The sequence below is a fragment of the Anas platyrhynchos genome, chromosome 10 (assembly GCF_047663525.1).
Source record: "Anas platyrhynchos isolate ZD024472 breed Pekin duck chromosome 10, IASCAAS_PekinDuck_T2T, whole genome shotgun sequence".
NCBI classification, from domain to species: Eukaryota; Metazoa; Chordata; class Aves; order Anseriformes; family Anatidae; genus Anas; species Anas platyrhynchos.
The window spans coordinates 23447345-23468624 of record NC_092596.1 but is presented as its reverse complement, the minus strand read 5'-3'; the positions used below and the strand labels follow the sequence as shown (position 1 = coordinate 23468624).

At 45.7% G+C, this 21280-nt stretch overlaps 1 protein-coding gene across 4 annotated transcripts; it reads left to right on the top strand.

The window, feature by feature from the left end:
* The first annotated feature begins 7094 nt into the window (after nucleotides 1-7094).
* On the top strand, nucleotides 7095-19940 carry LPAR4 (lysophosphatidic acid receptor 4). Of its 4 annotated transcripts, none has more exons than XM_038184481.2 (3): nucleotides 7095-7834; nucleotides 10178-10419; nucleotides 17718-19940. In XM_038184481.2, exon 3 carries the CDS (start codon nucleotides 17871-17873, stop codon nucleotides 18915-18917), a length of 1047 nt encoding a protein of 348 aa, XP_038040409.1. In that variant the 5' UTR covers nucleotides 7095-7834; nucleotides 10178-10419; nucleotides 17718-17870; the 3' UTR covers nucleotides 18918-19940. The 4 variants fall into 4 exon arrangements, with proteins under 4 accessions (XP_038040409.1, XP_038040411.1, XP_038040410.1 ...); XM_038184482.2 differs by lacking the exon at nucleotides 7095-7834 and adding an exon at nucleotides 7939-8832; XM_038184483.2 differs by lacking the exon at nucleotides 10178-10419.
* The last annotated feature ends 1340 nt before the right edge of the window (nucleotides 19941-21280 follow it).

The window sequence follows — 21280 nt, the reverse complement described above, 5'->3', positions numbered from 1 at the left end:
AGGAGGAAAGCAGGAAAACCCAAACCTCTCCCAGATCAGACGAGTTGCAATAGGGACTGCTCGCACCCGAAGAGAGCAGCAGGAGAGCCCACGGGGGCAGAGAAGGGACAGCGGTGTCGGATGGTTTGCAGGCTCAGCCTGGAAGGACATCACTGGTGTCAGCCAGTCACCAGAGAAAAGGTTAAAGAAAAAAGTCACTGCCCCGCTGCTGTTGCTTTCCTCTGGAAAAAAAACAATGCTTTTGGAAATGTTTCTTCCCCTCTGATATGGAAAATGTTACAAAAGGATTTCCATTCTTATCTAGGGGGCTCCTAGACAGGGTGACCTTTCCCGTGGCGGGGCCGACTGCTTCTCCACGCCCCTCCTCCCTTCAGGAGCACAGACGTTTTAAGACAAGCAGCTTTTTTTCAGTGTATTTTCCATATTTTTTTTTTTGGTCTTCATGCTCTTTTTCACCCTGACGGCACCACAGCAATGCCCTTATCCTCCAAAAGGACTGGATCTCAGCCACTCTGTGGAGCAGCCGAGAGCTGCAAACGTCTCACAGAAAGTCCTCGTTGTTGGAACAAATCCTCCCCCGGTGCCCCGTGGCAGCCTTGCTACCAGAAACGAATATGCATCATGACAGGCACACCAGGGTACTGCTGTACCCGAACCTCAGAGCACGGCAGGGGGACATCTGTCCTCATTGCACCACGACCTGTTGGCAGCATTTGAGCAGGGCCCAGGTGTCACACGCTGAGCCTCCCTGCAGCCCCCAACCTTGGGCACTCCGAGGAAGCGAGCAGAGGCCATCTGCTGCTGCTGACAGCACCCGTGTTTGCTGTAAAACCACAGCAGTGGCACTGAGAGGTGTTGCAGTGCTCGGCCCGTTACCAGCTCTCCAGGTGACCCCATGGAAACCCGGCTGAATTCCCCTCCCGGAGCCACGCAGCTCACCTTCCCCTGCCACGTTTCCTCAGCCCCAGCGTGGGCATGGATCCGGGGCTGTGAATTTAAAGCCTGGGGATTAACTTGTAATTCCAGGCTGAACTCCCACTGGGTGCCAAGTGTCTGCCAGGAGCTGCAGGAGGGACCTTTCCTCCCATCGGGGGAACCTTCGGGTTCCAACTTGCAGTGCACTACTGCAAGATGCTTTGAAATTAACAGAGAAGGGAATTGGCCAGGGCTTGTAGTGGCAAACCCAATGTTACTTTCACATTGCTTTAGCACAGATGCAAATAGCGGTTCACAAAGTTAGACAAAATACTGTTCTTTTACACGTAACATCCTACCTTCCTTAGGAATACCGGCACCTTTTTGGAGTCTCTGGGAAAAAAAAATAAAAAAAAAAGTGAGAACCTCTTTTGCTGGTAGGAAAAAATGCACTACCCTAGGGCATTAAATCCATAATTTTATCTCAGAAACCACGTTTCAATCAGAAAAACAAACAAGCTGGTACCAAAATAGAAAAATCCAAAAAAAAATATATCAAATCTATCAAACAAGGGCATTACCGATGCGGCTGGGAGCATATTACCCCGAGCATCCGTTGTGGAGAACCTTTCAGAGCACAAACAATTAAAACCCGCGCAGCCAGCCTTGAACGATGCTTTGTAAAAAGCTTAATTGCAATCAGATTGACGTGATGCCAAAGCGCTCCCAACAACGGGCTGGTAGAGAGCAGGAGTTAAGCGGTGGAGCAACGTGGATAATGCTGCTTTGGTTTGCATAGCGCTGCCCAGCTTGGAGTTTGTGCAACAGAAAAGCGCACGGCTTGGCGAGATTAGCCCCGTTAATGCGCTTTACTAACAGCACTCGGGGATGAAGGGTTGGGTCTGGGGGCAGCCCTGCACACCAGCACGCCTCGCTGCGAGGCCAGGAGGTGGTCGTGGGCTGTGCCATGCCCAGAGCAGGCACCTTCTGTGCTACGAGGCACTCCAGGGTCATCTGGAAAGGCACCAGCTATACCCACTCCTAGCTATTGCAGCGGCTGGGATACCCCTGAGAATTGGAAGTATTTAATTTCTAGTCCTTTCTAGCCTATTTTTTGCTGCACTAACAAATCCTCTGATAACAGCCGTGCTGTTGCATGTGGTGATGCTGTGAGAGCCGCCCTGGCCGGTGATGGAGCTCATTAATTGAGCTCCGTTTCCGTCCCCCGGGGGTGATGCAGCCACAGAGGGGGTGATGTTTCCCCAGCCCACGGGGCTGTGAATCATGGGGCTTCATCCTGCCTTCCTCGGCACAGCCGAAATCCTGCGAGCACCCAAAACTCATTGCACGGAAAGCAAAACCCAGAAAACACCTGTGGGATCACTCTCCCAAGCCATTTTAAGGGAAGCAGCTGCCCTCTAGAGGGAGCAGGACCGGGATTAATAGAGACTCCTTCAGAAAATGCAGAAAACAGGCTTCTAGAGGACGAGGGCAGCCGGGCTGACTGCCTTGCATTGCTGGCATGGTGCAGAGGCGCTGCGGGCTGGGGTGGGCAGCACATCCCCAGCCCCTCTCCCTTCCTCACCCCCTGCCTTGCAGGGAGAGAAGCCCCCCCCCAAAGCTCACAGCTTCCCCGTCTGTAACAACTCTTCCAAATCTGTGTCAGAAAATGCATCTTGAGGATGCTATTAGTAATAGCAGTGTCACGCTCTCTCGGTATTGTGAATTGTATGTCACCGAGCTGAAGGGTTTCTTTCCAGTGTGTGTGTGCTACGGTTTTGTCTGGTTTTCCATTATTCAGCCCACACGGACTTTTCCCGCTTCCCTCGGGAGCCTCTGCTGAAGCCTAACAGTCCGCATTGTTAGGAAACGTTTCCTGAGATTCAGCTGCTTCTTCCTTCTATTCATGCACAGCAGAATTGCGAGCTCCTGCCCGGTTGTGCCTTCAATTGTTCGAGGTGCTCCAGCCTCCTTTCCAACCCTGACTTTTTGCCATCAGAACCCAGCGCTTCACCAGCTTCTCGTGTCCTTTGGGCTCGTGTTGCTGAACCCAAATATCCCCCGGTATCCCCCGCTGTCCCCTGCTGGCTCAGCTAGATGCTCTGCAGCGTCCCCACCGCGGCACAGCCCCAAAAACCGGCTGCTCCCAGCGGGTGCTGGCAGGGGCTCGCGCCGGCAGCCGAGCAGCTTTGCTGGAAACCACCTGCTCCTTTTCCAGGGGATAAGATTTCGGCATCGCCGGTGCCTCTTGTCAAAACAAGGGTATACATTACCTCCTGTTTATTAACGCCGGGATCCTGAAGCATGCAAAACTGAAAGCCGGTCCCTTTGAACTGGGTAAAGAGAGTTGGTGAACGCAGATCCCACCCCAAATCGGGACAGTTTCTGAACTAGTTCTGGAGGAGGGAACAATCAGGCATTTTGTTCTTGCCTGAAGCATCTTTTGTGCGCTAAACCTGTCCTGGATGCAGTTTCTGAAGTGAGACATAATGGGCTAGATTTGGTCATGCACAACTGGAAATTGCTTCATGTTATGGGGAAGAATGACTAACGAGTAGGGAGGCCGCAGAAAGAACCTGTTGACAAGGAAAATTAAAGACTCTGAAGCTACCGAGACACACTTGGAAGAGCCTGGTTAAGTTACTGTGAAACATGGAAAGCAAAGAGAGGCGTGCCTCGAGGCATGGTGAGGACACCGTCCAAAAGACTGACACTCCTGGCTTATTGATGATGCTGCATGGCAACGAAAAGCAGAGGTTTAGGAAAAAAAGCCTGGTTTGGAGGGATATTCAGGTTCAGGGACTTGGTGCCGCAGGAGGTTTCTGTTTGACCAAGCAAACAGTATGGATTTCTGTTTTACTTTTTGCTCAGTGAAACACATTTCAGCAGCTCATATTCTAATGCCTTCCCTTCAAGTTAATTGCACTTAATAAAGGCAGGCCCTCAGGACTCATGAAGGAAAATAGCTGCTATTTGATGGGTCTAAAACCGAGGGAAATAAATCACGGATTAATCAGTTAATCCAGCACTTCAGTGGATGGAGGAAACCTGGGTGTGAGGAGGCCGGGTTCACCAGGAGCCTGCCAGCTCTGGCAGCGCTGGGGGCTTGCTGGGCGTTCAGCCGCTGCGCTGGCACCAGCAGCACCTGCCCCCTGCCCCAAAGGGCTTTGACTTCAATAAACAGCTGGAAAAGAAATATGCTGTCCTTATTAGCAAAAAGCCCTGCTGGAGAGGGAAGTAATGGAGCTCTGAGTGCAGGCAAGTTAACAAAACAGGGTTTACAAATGAAGGCTTCTTAAAGTTGCACAGATACTGATTCAAGTGCACACTTGCTTTTTTTTTTTTTTTTTTGTCACCTATCTGCAGCATTTAAAATGATTTTTAAATGCCCTTCTATATGCACATTTAAAAACAAATAGACAGGATGAGGCTTTGCGTTTTCATTTGATTCCAAAACAATTTTTATAGCCTTTTTATAAAACTCTTCAAAAAGTATTTCAAGTGGAAACACTGACAAACCATTAAGCGTTAGTGAACACTGCAGCGTTAGTGAGCTCCTGATGGGTTCTGCTACATCTGCTCAGGAATTTTCCTTCAAAGTCTATTCCAGCAGAGATTGTGGTTTCTGTAAAGTGACATTTTTTTCCCAGGAAAATATCAGTGTTACTAATTTTTTCCTTAATTTTCCTGGAGAACATCTGAATGAAATTCTCTGTTCAAACGGAGTTGAACCTTTTTTTTTTAAATCATCCAAATGTTTCCTTTGGGGTCACCCCAGCATTAACCTCATTCCGCAGGAGCTGCTGTCCTAAGGCTGCTGCTTGAAAAGCCTGAGACCTTAGGAAGCTGTGAGCCTCGCAGGCTGAGGAAATGATACAGGACATCATAAGGACGCAATGCACACGGGCAACGTTTTTCAATACATCACTTTGAAAGCTCCAAGGGCAGATATTATGGCAACATGCGGTTACCTGTTTCACTAAGCTGGGTCCCTGTGCTGCTCTGATGCTGGGAAGCCACCCATGGATGGTCCGTTTTAACCACTGCAGCTTAACAGCAGGTTGGGCACAGGCTTTTCTCCAGCAGGGAGGGCTCCCCAGTGCCTCCCATCATCTGGGATGTGCTGCCGGACCCAGATGAACTAAAGCCCTGCAATATTTAGCTACCAAATGACAAATTAAGTCTGCAGCTGTAAGAAAGCAAAGAAAGGAAATAAGTCTTGCCAATGAACAGGGGAGGAAGGGGAAAAGCTAATGTCTATATCATATATATTCCAGTGGCCTTTAAAATGCAATTTTGATTTAGTTTCTGCTCTTTGGCTCCTCTGAGAGCTTGTAAGTGCCCTGAAGTAGGAGTCTGGGCACAATAAAGCATCGATTGACTGAAATTGTTTGACAGCATAAGAGTTAACCATTAATCGTCCAGAAATGCAGTATGCTACTGTTCTGGGTACATTTTTTCCTAAGTTCAGGTATTCCTGCCTGGCTCGTATCAATAGGAATTTCCTATGCCAGTCCAACAGCCCCCAGACCAGGAACACAACAGGCAACCAGAAACACAAGAGAAGAAAAACATCAGTTAAACAAGCAGAAAATCAGAGTACTACAAACAAGGGGTAAAACTTGTGCTTAAACATGTTATGCCTTCTCAGCAGCCATGGTTTCCAATGAGACAACAGTCCAGTTTGCCTTGTTTTCCAAAATAACGAGAGATTATTGATGTACTGCCAATGTTTTAACAAGGAGAGCTTGCTACGTCTCACCCTATCCCAAATCTAAGATGAACACCATGAGATCAGGGTGGGGACAGCAGCTGAGTGGTGCAGAGAGGGGAGATGAAGAGCCACGAAGTCTACTCATTGTTTTTCCATTTTAAAGAAAACACTCGCCTGTAACTGTAACCCAGAAGAGAGGCAGCCACCTCCGTTTTTCATGTTTGGCAAACAAACCTATGTTAAGGGTACTTTGCTGGAAATGTTTGTACTTTATTCGTTTAAAAAAATATACAGAGCACATTGATAGCACAGCATTTGGCCTATTTAAACTGGTGTGGCAAGAGGGCAAAAGCATGTTGTGCATTGCTTTGCGAAATGTCCCGTGGATGGGACCAGGAAGATATCGCTCTGGGGACCTTTTCTTTCTCTTTAATACAAAAAACTTTTTATGTTCCATAGGGGAAAATATATATATATTTTTTAAATGAACTCTGGGGGCTGAAGGGTAGCATCATGGGCCATCCCAGAGGTTCTACTACGTACCATCTAGTTTTGGTTATAGCTAGCAGAACAAGATGCTCCTTTTTAAGGAAAAAAAAAAAAAAGAAAAAGCAAGGTGACTGACAACCCTGTTCACTAGAAATGCTTTGAATTCAGTAGTAACCCTGCATGGAGAGCAGGTTGTAACCACCGCAGTGGATTAGAATGATGAATTCCATGAAGGACAAAAATACCATCCCCAATCTCCTGTTTAGTTAGCGGTAACATTATAAGGAGGAGTTCCTGAGAGCCCTTGAAGTTCACAACAGCTGAAGACTTTTGTTAGGAGTGTTTAATTGAACCAATTTATCTAGAGAGAAAGCAAACATGCCAGACAGGTACAGCTGCTTGGTTCGAATCCAAAAGCATCAAAGTTGGCATAATTGCTACGTTCTGGCCAAATACTGAATGAAGCACGGAAGGTTTTTTAAAAAATAAATAAATAAAAAATTATCCTGTATTTATTCTTCGAGGAGTAATTTGGCCCTCTTCCAGCTTCAGCAGAACTACAGCAAGCCTCCCTAATGGGTTTGCCCAGGGACTGGTACCTCTGAAGGCTCAGCCATGAGACATCCATCCACAAAGGTACCAATGTGCTCACCCTACTCTGCATCACTGCTTGCAGCACACCCAGCCCCAAACCATCCAAACCATGCTTCTTTCCCCAAACAGAGGGATTTGAAATGCAGACTCGTTGTTTAATCAGTCCCCACCGAGGGTATTCGCGCTTGCATAAGAATGGTGCCAGGGGCTGAAAAGCTGCAGCACTATACCCAAGCAATCAGCCTTGCCATGAAAGCATGAGCATGCCCACAAGCCAGAAAAGCTGATTGCTGGTCACACATTTTGGGAAAGATGGAGGAAAGTTGGTAATTCCTGACTGCGAAGGCTTTACCTGCTGCCAGTGGGCAGCCCACGGGCATCCTGCTGGCTCCGTGCCCAGCCACAGCACGTGAACCAACTGCTCATACCAGTGGGTTTTGCATCTCGAGCCCTCCCCAGCCCCTATTTCCATCCCTGCACTTGTGCACCAGTGATGTGTGGCGATGGCCGTCCCTTTACAATTTACCCAGATTGTCTCTCATCTTCACGTGCCAGCTGAAAAAGGGAAAAAATGGCCCTTTGACCAGCAGGAATAGGAAACATCTGCACCTTCAGCGTTTTCAATTTAAATCCACACTTGCGTTTTACAGTCGATGTAAACTGCGAGCCCTCAGAGGATGAGGTTTTGCAGACTGGAGCGGGGCTGTTACATGAGATATTCAGGAAGTTATTTGAATTGACTGGATAAAAGCCGGTGGCAGCTGGGCGTGCTGCAGAAGCGAGACAGAGCCCGCTGCATCAGCCACCAGCCCAAGGAATAACATTAGTTCCAGCTCCACAATGAGTTGTTTACTGGCCTTGGCTGCCTGTGGGAACAGCCAAGAGGAGCGGAGGAAAAGGACAGACGAGCACAATGCGAGCGAGACACATTAGGTGGGAGGCTGGGCTTTGAAAGCACACTCAGGATTTCAAACCTATGGAACTGCAGAGGGCTGAAAAAGAAATAAAAGGGCACTGGCTGCTGCACGGCGTAAACAGGCTGAGACAAATAAGCCGGCTGCTGCATTTCTCCTCCCCGCTGCCTGAAGATCCTCTGTCCTAGCCGGAGGGCTGATATGAAAGGTAAGAGATAAAAACACAGCTTGCAGCTACGGGCTCTGCTGGAGGGCAAATTCACCCAGAGGCAGCAGCAGCTCTCAGGGCAGGCTGCACAGGCAGGAGTCAGAAGGCAGTGTTTAGAGCTGTGCCCCTACATTTTCTGAGAGCTTACAGGTTTTCCAGCAGGAACTTTCAGGCTTTCAGAGCAAACTGCTGGGGAGAAAGAGTCCAGGCAGCTCTAGGCAACCCCTTTGAGAATTTTCCCCAAACAAAAAGCAAGCAAACAAAAAATCTTTCTAAACAGATTTGGAAAGCTCTTCTGTTTGTACAGAAGGCTTTGCTTTGCAGCTCCCCGGCGCTACCCAACGCCCCCCTGTCTCCCACCCCCTCCTCACTTTTAGTTTTTCAATCGGAAGGACAAAAAACAACAGCCACGCAAAGGAAAAGCCAAGCTTTTTAGAGTTTTTGCCCGGCGTGGGCACTCCTGCGGGCTGTGTCCGGGTGCTGTCACCCCAGCCTTGGTGCTCCCCATCGCCAGCTGCCCCTGAGCCGCTCACCCTCGCCCAGAGCCGAGCGATGCTCAACGAGGGAGAGAACCCAGCCAGAGGGACCCAGCACAGAGCCAGGCGCGGGGCGGGCTCTGGCTCCAATAATACATCCCTGCCCAATGGAAAGCGTTTCCTACAGAGACCCCCAAGGGTTCCCCCTGCCCACAGCCCCTGCACAGACATTGGGCCCATTCTTGCGTCCCGTTTCCCAAGACACGATGGCTGCAGCCTTCAGCAGTTTTGTTCCCTCCCCGAACAAAGGAACGGAGCGAGCTGCCGGGAGCTTTGCGCTTTAAAGATGAACGGCAAACTTTTAGGAGCGAGAGCCTGCAGATCTTCCGTGTGGGACTAGCTCGGCGTTGGCTCCGTGCACAAGAGAAGGATAAATGGGGGCTGTCAGGGGGGAATCGGTCCGAAATCCGCCGAGCGGCTCGGTGCCACGGGCGTGATCTCAGCCCTGGCCGCTCTGCCCCGGTAAGTGCCTGCTTCTTCGCTAACGCAGCAGAAAAGCCTCCAAGATTTCATGTCAACCCTGAAAAAAAAAATGATTTTAGCGTTTCCTAAAAGCTGCCAGCTCAGACAAAGCTGGGGTATAAATCTAGGCGGCTGGGCTCGAGCTGTGCATTTCAATGGAGATTAGCTGTGTTTTTTCTGCACAGGCAGATCTCATTCCTCTTACTTGAGCTGTGCTGTGATTTGGATGGAGGAGGTGAATGTTTCTGTTTAAAGGGAAAAAAGATGATCTCTCCAACTTTTTGGAAAGTAGTTACTGGATAAGCTGCTTGTCCCAACTGTTGCTGTGGAAATCGTCATAATTCACATCATAATTCTCATTGTGTTGCTGCAGATGACACGTTAAGGACTTTTCCATCCCTGTTGTTTGTTGCAGATTTGTGAAAAATATGCCTGGCTGAGGGCTTTTTTTTTTGTACTTGAAGTCAGTATTGTAAAAACACTTTAATAGGAGCTTAAGAAAGGGTTCTACATAAATAAATGCGGCTTAAACTTAATGATTTTACAGTGATACATGCCTTCTGCTTCATGTACTGTGAGATCTGCTTTCTATAGGCTATATTAAAATTAGGAAACGTTGCATTTTTGTACTGCAGAAGTGTAGCATTTTGCTTATCTTTTTGACTTCCATTTATGGCCAGAATGCACTCCTTTTAATCTCAGTAGTAAAATTCCACTGGAAAAAAAAAAAATCCTATAGAGCACTAAGCAGATAAAACTAACGCTGTCAGAAGCAAAATGAATGATGAACAACATACTGAAAACAATTTGAAGATGCAGCCATTTGGAAGAAATAAGACTTAACACAGTATAAAATCACTGCAGAAAATTTGCAAGAAAAGATTTTTTTTTTAAATGATTGTCTTTAACCTTTCTTTGAGAGGAGACAACTGTGTGATTTAGCGCTGCTCCCCTATATGAACAGAATAGTAAAACCAAGATGATGGGAAGTGCAAAGTTCACAGGTCGGTGATAAGGATATTGCCCCCTCGTAGCAGTTTTTCATCTTCTTTCCCTTACTAGCATTCTGAAAGCCAAAATAAAACAGGCAGGAAACTAACCTTGCAACTTCAGGGGTTCAAAGCCTATTCATTTTGAAAGAAGGTCCTGAAAAACATGGGAGGGAGGAAGGGTGGGGGAAGCTGAGCGTGCATTTCACTTTAATCCTCTGAGACTAAAAATGAGACTCCTGCTTGGCTGGGGCTAGGTCAGTTGATAAAAATCTGGAGTGAGGAGCCGAGCTTGTACGCAGAGAGACAAACGGAACCAATGCCTGAACGTGATTACCCGCTCGCTTTCATTGCAGAGTATTGCAATGAGACAGAAAATGTGAAAAACTGCACCTTCCAGTTTTCCGAGCGACAGCAGCGGTAACATTAGCTGCGCCCGAGCTCTGCAGCCCGCACCGGAGAGAGGACGCACCCCCAGCTGTAAGATGGTTGCCCTCCTCCAGCCTGTCACCTCACGGCTGGAGCACGAGAGGAGGAATTAAGGCAATTTTACCCAAACCTTCAGCCAGATCCTGGGGACAGGGAGCAGGATAGGAAGGTAGGTAACTTCTGTGCTTGGCACGGGAATGGAGCGAGAGGAGGTTGCTCCTTGAGGAGCGCGGTTCATGGCAAAGCCATTTGGGAAGTCCCAGCTGAGGTCTCTGTTCCTGTGGCACTGCTTTAGCACTTGGGACACGGTTGCTTGCAGCAGACAGAGCTCAAGCCCCTGCTGGGTGCTGCCCAGGTGCCCCATAAAGGGGTGCAGAGCTCCTCTGCCCCGTGACCTGCTCACCCAGGCAGCAGTGGCCCTGCTGTGTTTTCTGGCGCATCAGGAGGAATGGTAAATGCCTGCATGTAAGATAACCTCAAACTGCTATTGATATTTTATTAATCACATAAGATTTGCTGAATCGATGAACTAGAGTCTGTTCGGTCTCTCCAGGGCCACACATCTACCTATGGCAATGTTTGTGATGCATCTGGGCAGGCTGCAGCAAACTCCAGCTAAAGCCGTGGTGTCAGGGCTTCCATTTACTGGTATCTGACTGTTGTGTACATGGATGATGTGCTGGCCCATCTGATGGCCCACAGTCACAAATGACTATTTGGGTGGCTGGTAAGCCATGGGCTGGATGGGTGAGGATGGCTCCCAGAGCTCGCATCCATTCCTCAGGAGGTCTTTCCAGGTCAAGTGTGTGTGCAGCAGCTCTGCTCCTTCACACGCTGCACCTCCTCCATAAATAAGGACCTGATTTAGTCTCAGGGAAGGGGAGCTCACTGCCTTTCACAAAAGGCAAATTCTCTCCTTGAAAAGAGGAGCTCTTTATTCCCCAAAATAGACAGTGCACCATCTTCTGAGCTCAGTCCCATAAGAGGGGATAAAGATGCATATGGCATCGGAGCCAAAGTAGCCTGAGCTGACCCTAGCTGCAAGGAAAGTTTTCTGAACCATTTGTAACAGTTTGGCTTGGTTTTGTAGAAAACACAGGCTCTTTACCTTGGCAAATGAAAATGAGGGGCATTCACCGGTCCCTAAATCCTGAGACAAAGGCGGGTGCTAACAACATGGCAGGTTGCTTTCTCTGTATGTCACTGTCACAATATCTTAAGTCCCTAATATACGCCCACAAATAGATAGCCACAAATTAAGCTCTTTTTTTTTTTTTTTAATCAAATATTATTCCTATTTTCATTTTTGAGCCCACAGATAACAGCATCTTATTCCCCAGCAGGCATTTGCTTTTACATGGGAAAGAGAAATTATATTCCCCAGTGAGAGCAGGGTGCCTTATATCATGCCAAAGTATCACTCCCCTAAAAAAAATTTCTAAGCAACTTCAGGAACTGCCCTCACTGGCTGAGATTTGGTGTTTTTGCATTGTGGAGTCATTTTATGTTGATTTTAACACCCTGCTGCAATGCGTTACCCTGTAGCTCTTACGGAAAAATAGCATAGCTGCACGCTATGCTTCCCCACACGTGCTCCCATTACACACCAGTGAATATTTTTCAAGGCCCTGCTGCTTTCCCCAGAGGGGTGGGGAGGGTGGTACGGTGTGGGACGGCACATCTCCAGTGCTCCCAAGGCCAGATGAGACTACAGCTGCCCACATCATACACCCCGTCCACACTCCTGTCAGAAGGGAGCACTCAGACCTTCCCCTCTGCACCCAGAATAAAGCATTTAGAGAGAACAAAGCCCTGTTTTATCTACTCCAGACAGTAAATGAATGCAGGGCACAGATCCTTCAAGGTCCTGAGCGCTGGAGCGAAATACAGGTTGTCTTCTGTCCTGCTAATTTCCACGGATGTGGACCCACAAGGAAACCAGCTGTCCTCCCCTGTACTGAGGTTTAGCTTGCAAAAGCTGAAATAGGCATCTGTGCTGTGGTGCTGGCAGCTGGAGGGAAGCTTGTTGATGCTAATATATGCAAAGAAAAAAAAAAAAGCCTATAATTTTTGGATAAACAGAGGTGAAAGTTCAGCTCTCCTGCTTCAGCAAAGGGACTGAAAAGGAGCCACGGCTGTGGGAGCGATGCTCAGGTGAAAGGAGGGCTTCATGCGGCTGCAGGCGCCTCGCGAGGAGCAGGGTAAAGGCAACAAGAAGCCCAAAAGCCAAGCAATCACCAAGGAACCACTGGAAATTGTGTCAGAGAAGGCAAAGAAAGGAAGCTTTTTGGGCAGAACGCTGGCTGGAAAGAGTTTTGGAAGCGTAAGCAAATAAACCGAGTTCTGTTGTTGGATTCCCAAGCGGTTCAGGGAAACAGGACTCTCTTATTTTTTTCTTCTTAAACATGCTTTGTAAATAAACAGGGCTACATCAAAGGCACAGCTACCTCCATCACCAGTTTCTACTCCTGAGCGAAAACAACCTGTAAATCTTCAAGAATTGGGCCAAACAGTGCAATGATGCTTTTCCTCAATCATTTTTTTTTTTTTTTAATTTGCATCTAGATCTTGTTACCACGTTCTCTATTGAATCTAGCAATACTATTATAAAGTGATCTCTATTTAGAAAGAAACTTGAGAGTGAGAAGAGCAGCATTCCTACAGTCCTCCATCATCAGACTGATGGGTCCTTTGCAAGCAAAAGTGTCCCCCTTACAGGAATAAGATAACGCAGACTTCGCTGGGAAGTTTGGGGTGATTTCCACGGCTTCTGGGCTGCGGGCCAGGCCTTCTGAAAGCAGCCGTGGATGTTGAGGCCAAAGCACTGCAAGGGTTAAGGGGGTGATGTAAATGGAGAGAGACATTCTCAGTGAAAACAAAAAGAGAGTCATGCCCTGAGGATCAGTGTCTGAATATGGGGTAAGTCAGTTCACTATTCTCTTCAGAAGGAAACATTTTAATTAGCTCAATACAAAACAGATACAGCACAGAGAAGTCACCATGAGCAGGAAATGCTTTGTGGGTCTCAAAGGACAGTTAGGAGACAACTGGCAGTGCTGACCAATTAACAAAAAAAAAAAAGAGGCACCATTAGGTTTGGGTCCGATAGGCTCAGGTTTCCACTTCCCAGCTCCATCTTTGAGAGGAATGAAACCGGGGCCCTGCTACAACTCGCATCCTGGCTCCCAGGCAGGGGAAGGGGGTCATGAAGGCTCCCAGAGAGCCAGAGCCACCGGGGCGGTGGCAGGAGGACAGGAGGGGCTGCCACAATTTTCCAGTTCGTTCTTCCTCTGCCCAAGACTGGGAAAGCCGCCGGTGAAACCTGGTGGGCTGAAACAACCAAGCGTAACTTGTGGGATCACCTTCCCAGCAGGTGTGAGAGATGTCATTACGCTGGTGGCAAATCCTGGGGAATCGAGGTACCGCTGGCATTGCAGGCCCTGCCACAATAAGTGTCAAAGTCATGAATAAAGAGCCTTTCTGCTGCCTTTTATGCTAATCACCAGCAACCATCCCCTCCTGCCCTGCACAGCCTAGGCATTCTCTGCGGTAAAACACAGGGAAGAATGGCCCTTTGAAGCTACAGAAACCTTCGCTGGACTTCAAAGTCACCCCTCTGTCTGCTTCTTTCCTACTGTTCTCAGCTACATCACTTCGGATTAGTAAATGAAAGGGATTAAAGCACTCCTACTTTCCATCCCTTCGGATAGTCAGCGGTGCTTTGTTTCCAGGCAGCTGCTTCGCTTCCCATCACCGAACCCTTCCTGCTCCCACCCTGCTGGGAGGAAACATGCACAGGTTACCTTCAGGCTGCAAGAGGTGCTTGGGAAGATGGAGAGCTCAAAGCAGTCAGTTTAACAGCCAAACCCAGACTTGGTGTCCCATGAAAAATCCAGCTCTTACTGAAGAGAGACACTTGGTGAGCTGAAATCCCGTTGTTACAGATATTGCAGGAGCAGCAAAGCAGTTTGGGCTCAGGGAGAGGCTGCGTTGCTGCGTCTCCATCGGTGCTTTGCTTTCTTTGATTTCACATTGTGTGGTTTTCAAATGAGTATCTGTGAGCCTTTACAAATGATCGTTTTGGTTTTATGATTGCCCACTAGCAGTGCCATAGGATTATCAAAAACATTCACTTTTACAGCTAGAAAATAGATGTTTCTGTCTATAAAACCTATATTTGAACAGTTACAGTACATCTCACCTTACCCTGTAGTGCTTACAACTGTCTGGAAGAATCCAAGTCATAGAGCTTTATGCAGAATGATCTAAACAAAAGTCTTCAAAACAAACAAACAAGAAAAAAAAAACAACAAACCAAAGCCCCAACAATAACAAAAGCTTTTTGGGGCCTTCTGCATAATTACAGTGGAATGAAGGAGAGAAATAAACACCAAGATATTGAAGACAAGATAGTTTGCAGGAGTAAAACCATCTCACAGTCTCAGTGGTGGGTGCAAAGTGCACATCGTGCAGTTGTTGTACCTCCTGGGTAACAGGGAAGTGAAAACCCCTTCATGAAAGGAGTTCTTGTTGAGCCGAGGCTTAAAGCACGTGCTAGGCCCAAGGAAAATATTTATTTACAAGGTCAGGGTCTGAGTCTGTCAAAACACAAGCCCTGCTATAACCTAGAGAGATTTCAGGACAAAACCTACTGAAAACACCCCAGAAATGATATTCCCACCTTTTGATCTATCAGTTTTTGGCTTCAGGTCCTATAAAGCCTGTATCTCACAAGATTAGGGAGAACTAACATTTTAAAAAAGCATTGCTAGGTTGTTGGGCTTTTTTTCCCCAGCAAAGCAACAGAAGTGAAGGTGATATAGATGAAGAGCATCCTGCTGCTTTAATCCTTAGTGAAAAGAAGGAAAGCGAGTCTTACATCCAGCAAACCAAATCTGCAGACTGATGCTGCAGAATTTAAAGCACATGCCTCAGTCTGAAAGCAGCTTGTCACCCTGTTTAAACGCCTCCGTGTTAGATAGGTGAACAGCACAGGCTTGTATTTTCAAGACTGTAACCTAGCTAGGCAACTGCTGGGAGGCAGTTCTCAGATTTATACACCAGAAAAACTGATGTTGGCCCCTGCAGTTGTCTGATACAGAACAGGAAAAGGATCCAATAATCAAGCACCTTTCCTCCTGCATAACAAGCACCTGGGTCAGACTGCTGGCAAAGACCACTTATGGCAGTAGTAAAGGTAGAAATTTCAAAGTCTTAAGCCTGCTGTGTCAAGTCTTGCTTTGAGGAATAACCGAAACCCTGAGCTACGTGCACAGATTGGGAAGTGGGGTTTCCATCTACCTCCCATGAATATAATGGGAAAAACACAGATGAGCAAAAGAGCCCAAAGAGGCCTAAGGAACGTTTTGCTCCCCCACACAGCCCTTTCCCACACTGTCCACCCCCAGCCCTGTACAACACATAACGAATCATCTGCCCACAGCTGCTCGAGAGACAGCCCGAACCTGGGCTTTGATCTCATTTGCCATTGCCACACAATCAACAGTAATCAGATAAGGGCGCATCTATTTCTGATCTGAATATTTGCTAATGCAGGATATCGTTATCACAAACGTGCAGTGCAAAAGACAAGGAGGAGCTCGCTAATTTGGGTTAAGAGCTTGTGTCAGTCATCTGTGGTAGCTGATGCACACACAGCAGATCCACCCAGGACAGCAAACCAGCTCAAAGCACTGCTTTGATGCCCCAGACCTGATACTATCCCTGCAGAGGGCAAGAAACCTCCCTGACAGGATACACGCAATAGTATCAAGACATCTTTTCGAATGTCAAAAAAGTGAAAAATCATCTGACGAGTGAGATCTGGGGATCCTCCCTTCCTGTTCTGCTTCAAACCCAGCCGATCTGCGATGGGCAGAGAACCATCTGGGTGACAGCGCTGCCTTCAGGGGCACGCACAGAGAGCCTGCTGCTGCCTGGGCTCTCCCAGAGGTGAGCAGAACGGGAACTTTCCACGTAGCAAAGCCGTGGCTGCTGTGTCTTCCTCAGCACTTGACATTTTACCAGCAGACTCACTGCCAGAATGTAACAAGAATTGTCAGCGTGAGTTTTTCCCAGGAGAAAAACATTTGATTCTGATCAGTTTGCATCTCAAGTTGTCTCCATTCCATGCTTTCTGCCCCAGTTTGTTTGTTTACGTGTTGCCGTTTCAGTCTCTAACACAAACACATTCAATTACGTGTTTGCTGTTGTAACCATGTAGTCAGAGAAGCACTTTCTGGAACAGATCCTACTCTTCACAGCGGTTTCATCTCTAAATTACTCTGCAGTTGTAGTTACTAAGATGTTCCTTAGATTACAAACTACAAAAGAATTTACAAACTTCACTTTGTATTTGGTTTGCTTTGTTTAAAGAGACAAAGTTCTCTGCCCAAGTTACCCAACGTTGCTGCACAGCTCCAAAATGTCCCACTGCCATGCCCATTTCCAGCTCACAAACCCAGTCGGTGAGACTCTCCCTTTGCTTCTGCTCACAGGCTGATACAAGAACACCAGGACAGTTCATACAACACTTATTGTTCATAAAGCACTTATCTCAAACAAACACCATTGTTTACTTTAAGTCTATACCTCCCTAGAGCTTACTGAATTGGACAAAGTCTTAAAAGAGCATAGTTCATGAATTTTTACAAATTTCAAGTTCTCAAACTTGACAAAGAGGGGAAATAAGAAAATTGTCAGTGCAACTTAGAGAGTTGATTTTGCAAATCATTTTACATCTGAAAACCATCCCTTCAGTAAACAATACATGTAGTTTCTGTGAAAATTCTGTGAAAACAGTGAAATCAGTGAAATGATACACTTAGTTTCTGTGAAAAACACAAATTTTTCAAAGTGGCAAGCATAAATTTGGAAAGCATTTTAGAAAGACTTCTGAAATACATTTTTCACTTCGGAAAACATAAGAATGTTCCTATTTTCAAGCAGAAAAAAAGACAAAATAGCAATCTGTCAATGATTTTATTGCTTTTATTGTTTTTCCATTAAGTTGTAAATTCATAAGTGTAATTCCTGCACTTTTCAAAACAAACATGAAAACTTTCAGCTCCTTCAGCTCTTGTCACAAGCTTAGGTGAAGATTTCAGACCTAATTCCACAACTGGGCAATATCATGGGTCTGTGATTTAATTTCTGCCCAAGCACACGGGGCCAATTCCATCTCAAATTTTAAAGAAAAACCTTTCCAAGTGGAAAGCTGGAATTAGCTACCACTCTCCTTCCAATCGGAGGACAAGAGAGCAAAGGGGGAAGCAAGGCAAAAGCCATGTCTTAACTGCTGTGTTCAGCTTTGAAAAATCCCAGTTATGGTGGAATTTATGAAGAGTACTTGGTAAATTAATTACTGGTCTTGTTTGCACACCCATTCATGTGGAGGAGTGTGTGCACTCAGACAATTTATATGATAGGAGGTTGCAAAACTGACGGCTTTATTTCTTTCTTCTTTAGGATGAAAGGACTTGCACTGAAGACATGGTAGCAGGGTGTCCAGCAACCTTCCTGGAATGCATTTCTTCAGGAAGAAAAGAGATCCCTGCCTTGTTTTATGGACGGCACTGAAGTAGACTTTGAAGTTCTTTGGAAGCACATCACAAACTTGGCATGGGAAACCACAGCAACAATCATACCTGTTTGACAGATGATTCCTTCAAGTACAACTTGTATGGAGCTGTGTACAGTGTGGTCTTCATCCTTGGTTTAATTACCAACTGTGCCTCCCTCTTTGTTTTCTGCTGCCGGATGAAAATGCGAAGCGAAACTGCCATTTTCATGACAAACCTGGCAGTTTCAGATCTGCTGTTTGTGTTCACTTTGCCTTTTAAGATCTTTTACAATTTCAACAGGCACTGGCCTTTTGGAGATAGCCTGTGCAAGATTTCTGGTACAGCATTTCTCACCAACATCTACGGTAGCATGCTGTTTCTCACTTGCATTAGCGTTGACCGTTTCCTCGCTATCGTCTATCCATTCCGGTCTCGTACCATAAGGACCAGAAGAAACTCAGCCATAGTCTGTGCAGGTGTTTGGATATTGGTCCTCAGTGGTGGGATTTCAGCTTCGTTGTTTTCCACAACCAACATCTCCAACTCCAGCACAACTTGTTTTGAAGGTTTTTCCAAACGTATCTGGAAAACCTATTTGTCTAAGATCACTATATTTATTGAAGTGGTAGGATTCATAATTCCTTTGCTACTCAACCTTACGTGCTCTTCTTTAGTTCTCAGGACTCTCCGGAAACCTGCCACCTTGTCTCAGATCGGGACGAACAAAGAGAGAGTATTGAAAATGATCATTGTGCACGTGGCCATTTTTGTCGTGTGCTTTGTGCCTTACAATTCCATACTCTTCTTGTATGCCCTCGTGCGGTCCCAAGCAATAGCAAATTGCTCCTTGGAGAGGTTTGCGAGGACAATGTACCCAATCACGTTGTGCATTGCAACAATGAACTGCTGCTTTGACCCGTTCATCTATTACTTCACATCAGAATCTTTCCAGAAATCTTTCAACATAAAGACCCAGATAAAAATGGATTCTCTTTTCAAGACTGAGACCCCCCTCACAAAGACTACGCTACCAGCACCACAGGATGAAATAAGTGACCAAGCTATTACAAATGGGGGAGATCCAACATCTGAATCCCATTTCTAGTGCCATGTTTACACATGGAGTTATCCCCCATTACTTTTTGATTAACACCATGTGTGAACTAGTTCTTTCAGAGCATATGGGTTCTTGCATGGCGTTAATGAAGAAAAGCTACTTGGGGATAACTACACAGGTAGACAAATTGTTATACTGGGATTGCCCCACCAGATGTGACAGGCAAGCATTACATAAAACTCCTGGTGGACCTCTTCGGAGAGCATGGATGGCTGACAAATGCACCAGCTAAGAAAGGAACAGAACAGATTCTTTAACCTAATATGCCAACATTTGGCATTTTTTCCCCCTAGTGGTTAACATAGCACCTGCTGGGAAACAATTTTTTTCTTAGAGATCTGTCAATATTTCATGCCTTCTGGAAATGCATCATCACATGTTAACTCAGTAACTTCACACAATATGTATGTTTGCTTAAAAAAGGCATAATAAAAGCTTTTGGCTTTTCCTTGACTACAAGAGTATATAGATCCTGGCTTCACTAGGTATCTGCATATTAAGTTTATTGTATGGAAAGGCTTGGAATGTAAATAATTGTTTTGAAAGTAAGCAGATCAGTTACTTGATATAAAAAAAAGTAATAATGATGCAGTTTTGAAATAAGTTGCATTTTTGTAAGATTAACATGTCTTGTAATTTATTTTAAGTGACATCTCTAGGGAGAATTAAAGAGCACATTACTGCTCTGTTGCACCTGGGTTTTTACATCCCAGGAGATTATGGGACTTAACCCATAAATTCAGCTGAAGGAAAGGGCCTGAAACCCCAGAGTTCTTGCCAGGCCAAGTCTCTTACATGGAAATCACATACATCTGAAAGGCTGAAGAACCTTGGAGTACTGACCTCACAAAAAAGCATGTTTGGATACAGAAAATTGATGTCAGTGCATCCAATTAACAGAAGATCTTGTGATTGCTTGGTTTGCTTTTTTTTTTTTTTTGCTACAAAATCAACTAATTAAACTAGGTCTCAAAATAACTCAAAAAAAAAGTAAAAATAAGTCACACTCTTCCTAGTTGCAATGTTTTCTTGTTTTGCAATTAATTTATTGCATAGCCTGCATTTCCTTTTACAGATATAGATTATATAAATATGTGGAAAGTTAACTATCTGTATGTTGTTGCATTTTACTACATGGTTCATTTCTCCAGCTGTTGTTTCACATTTCAAGCTGTACTGACCTTAACAGGCCAATTCATTCTTAAGCATAAGACACATAAATGAGGAAACCAAGTAAACATGAAGAAGTATGAAGTTATTACTTGTTAGATCAGTAATCTACATTTTCCACGGTACACCGTAACGCTACTTCTAGGGCTATATTGCCAAAAAAGACAAAATATTAATTGAACAGATGTTTTCTACTCAGCCATTTATCTTACTTCCCTCAGATCAAGTCTCATGAGATATCAAGCTACACAAGCATGATTACTTCTTAAAGCAATCAGTTTTTTTGAAGAGTGAAAAGAATTCAGCAGCAAAGAAAAATGTTATGCTATAAACGGAGTATTTATTAATACATTCACTATGAATTAAAAAAAAAAAAAATCTTCCCAAACTAGCATACCAAGCCTAAAACAAACCCTAGAGGTCACTATTTAACCCCTAAATGGCTGCCACTTGTCTACTGCCCCTGGCTGTTGGCTCTTACTGCAGAAAAGTATGATTAGCTCATTATGTGCAGAGTACTACAGCACCCAAACTATTCCACCTCAGCTTTGAGTTATGGCCATATTCAGTAGAAACTTGCACACAAGACTGGCTTAGGAGCTTTTTGCTGCATATCAAACTTAAACATCACTTTAGAGCAGAGAAAATGGTGAAAAGCATTCAAACCCATTGGTGGAATAAAATAGATGTGGCAGGACAACGGCACAGTTACAATAAATTAATTACAATGAATTTGTCAGGAGCTGGGAAAAGTTTACCACAGCTAGAAGCAGTGAGTTGTGTTTAATGAAGCTTTTAAGAAGCATCAATATTTGCTGAACACCTCTGCTCATCCCCTTACACTGAAAGCACAAGACCCCAACATCTGATTTTAATGAGCATTGCTCTCACCTGCCTCCTCCCAATGCTCCTCCCTAAATCCACCAGCATGGCCCTGTAATTCAGCACAGTCACTTAACCATACACTAAGTGAAAGTCCGTGCCATGCCCCTTTCCTTCCCATACAGGCCTGAACTATTTTAAACTTTTAAAGTTTCGTATTTCCTTTGGCTGATGAGCCTGTTTCAACACTTGCCATAAGATGTATACATTTCAGAGAAGCTGTTTCCATAACTTCAGATCAAAACGCGGAGCGAGGCGAGAGGCAGGGTTTTCCAGGCACAGCACTGCCTCTGAGGGCT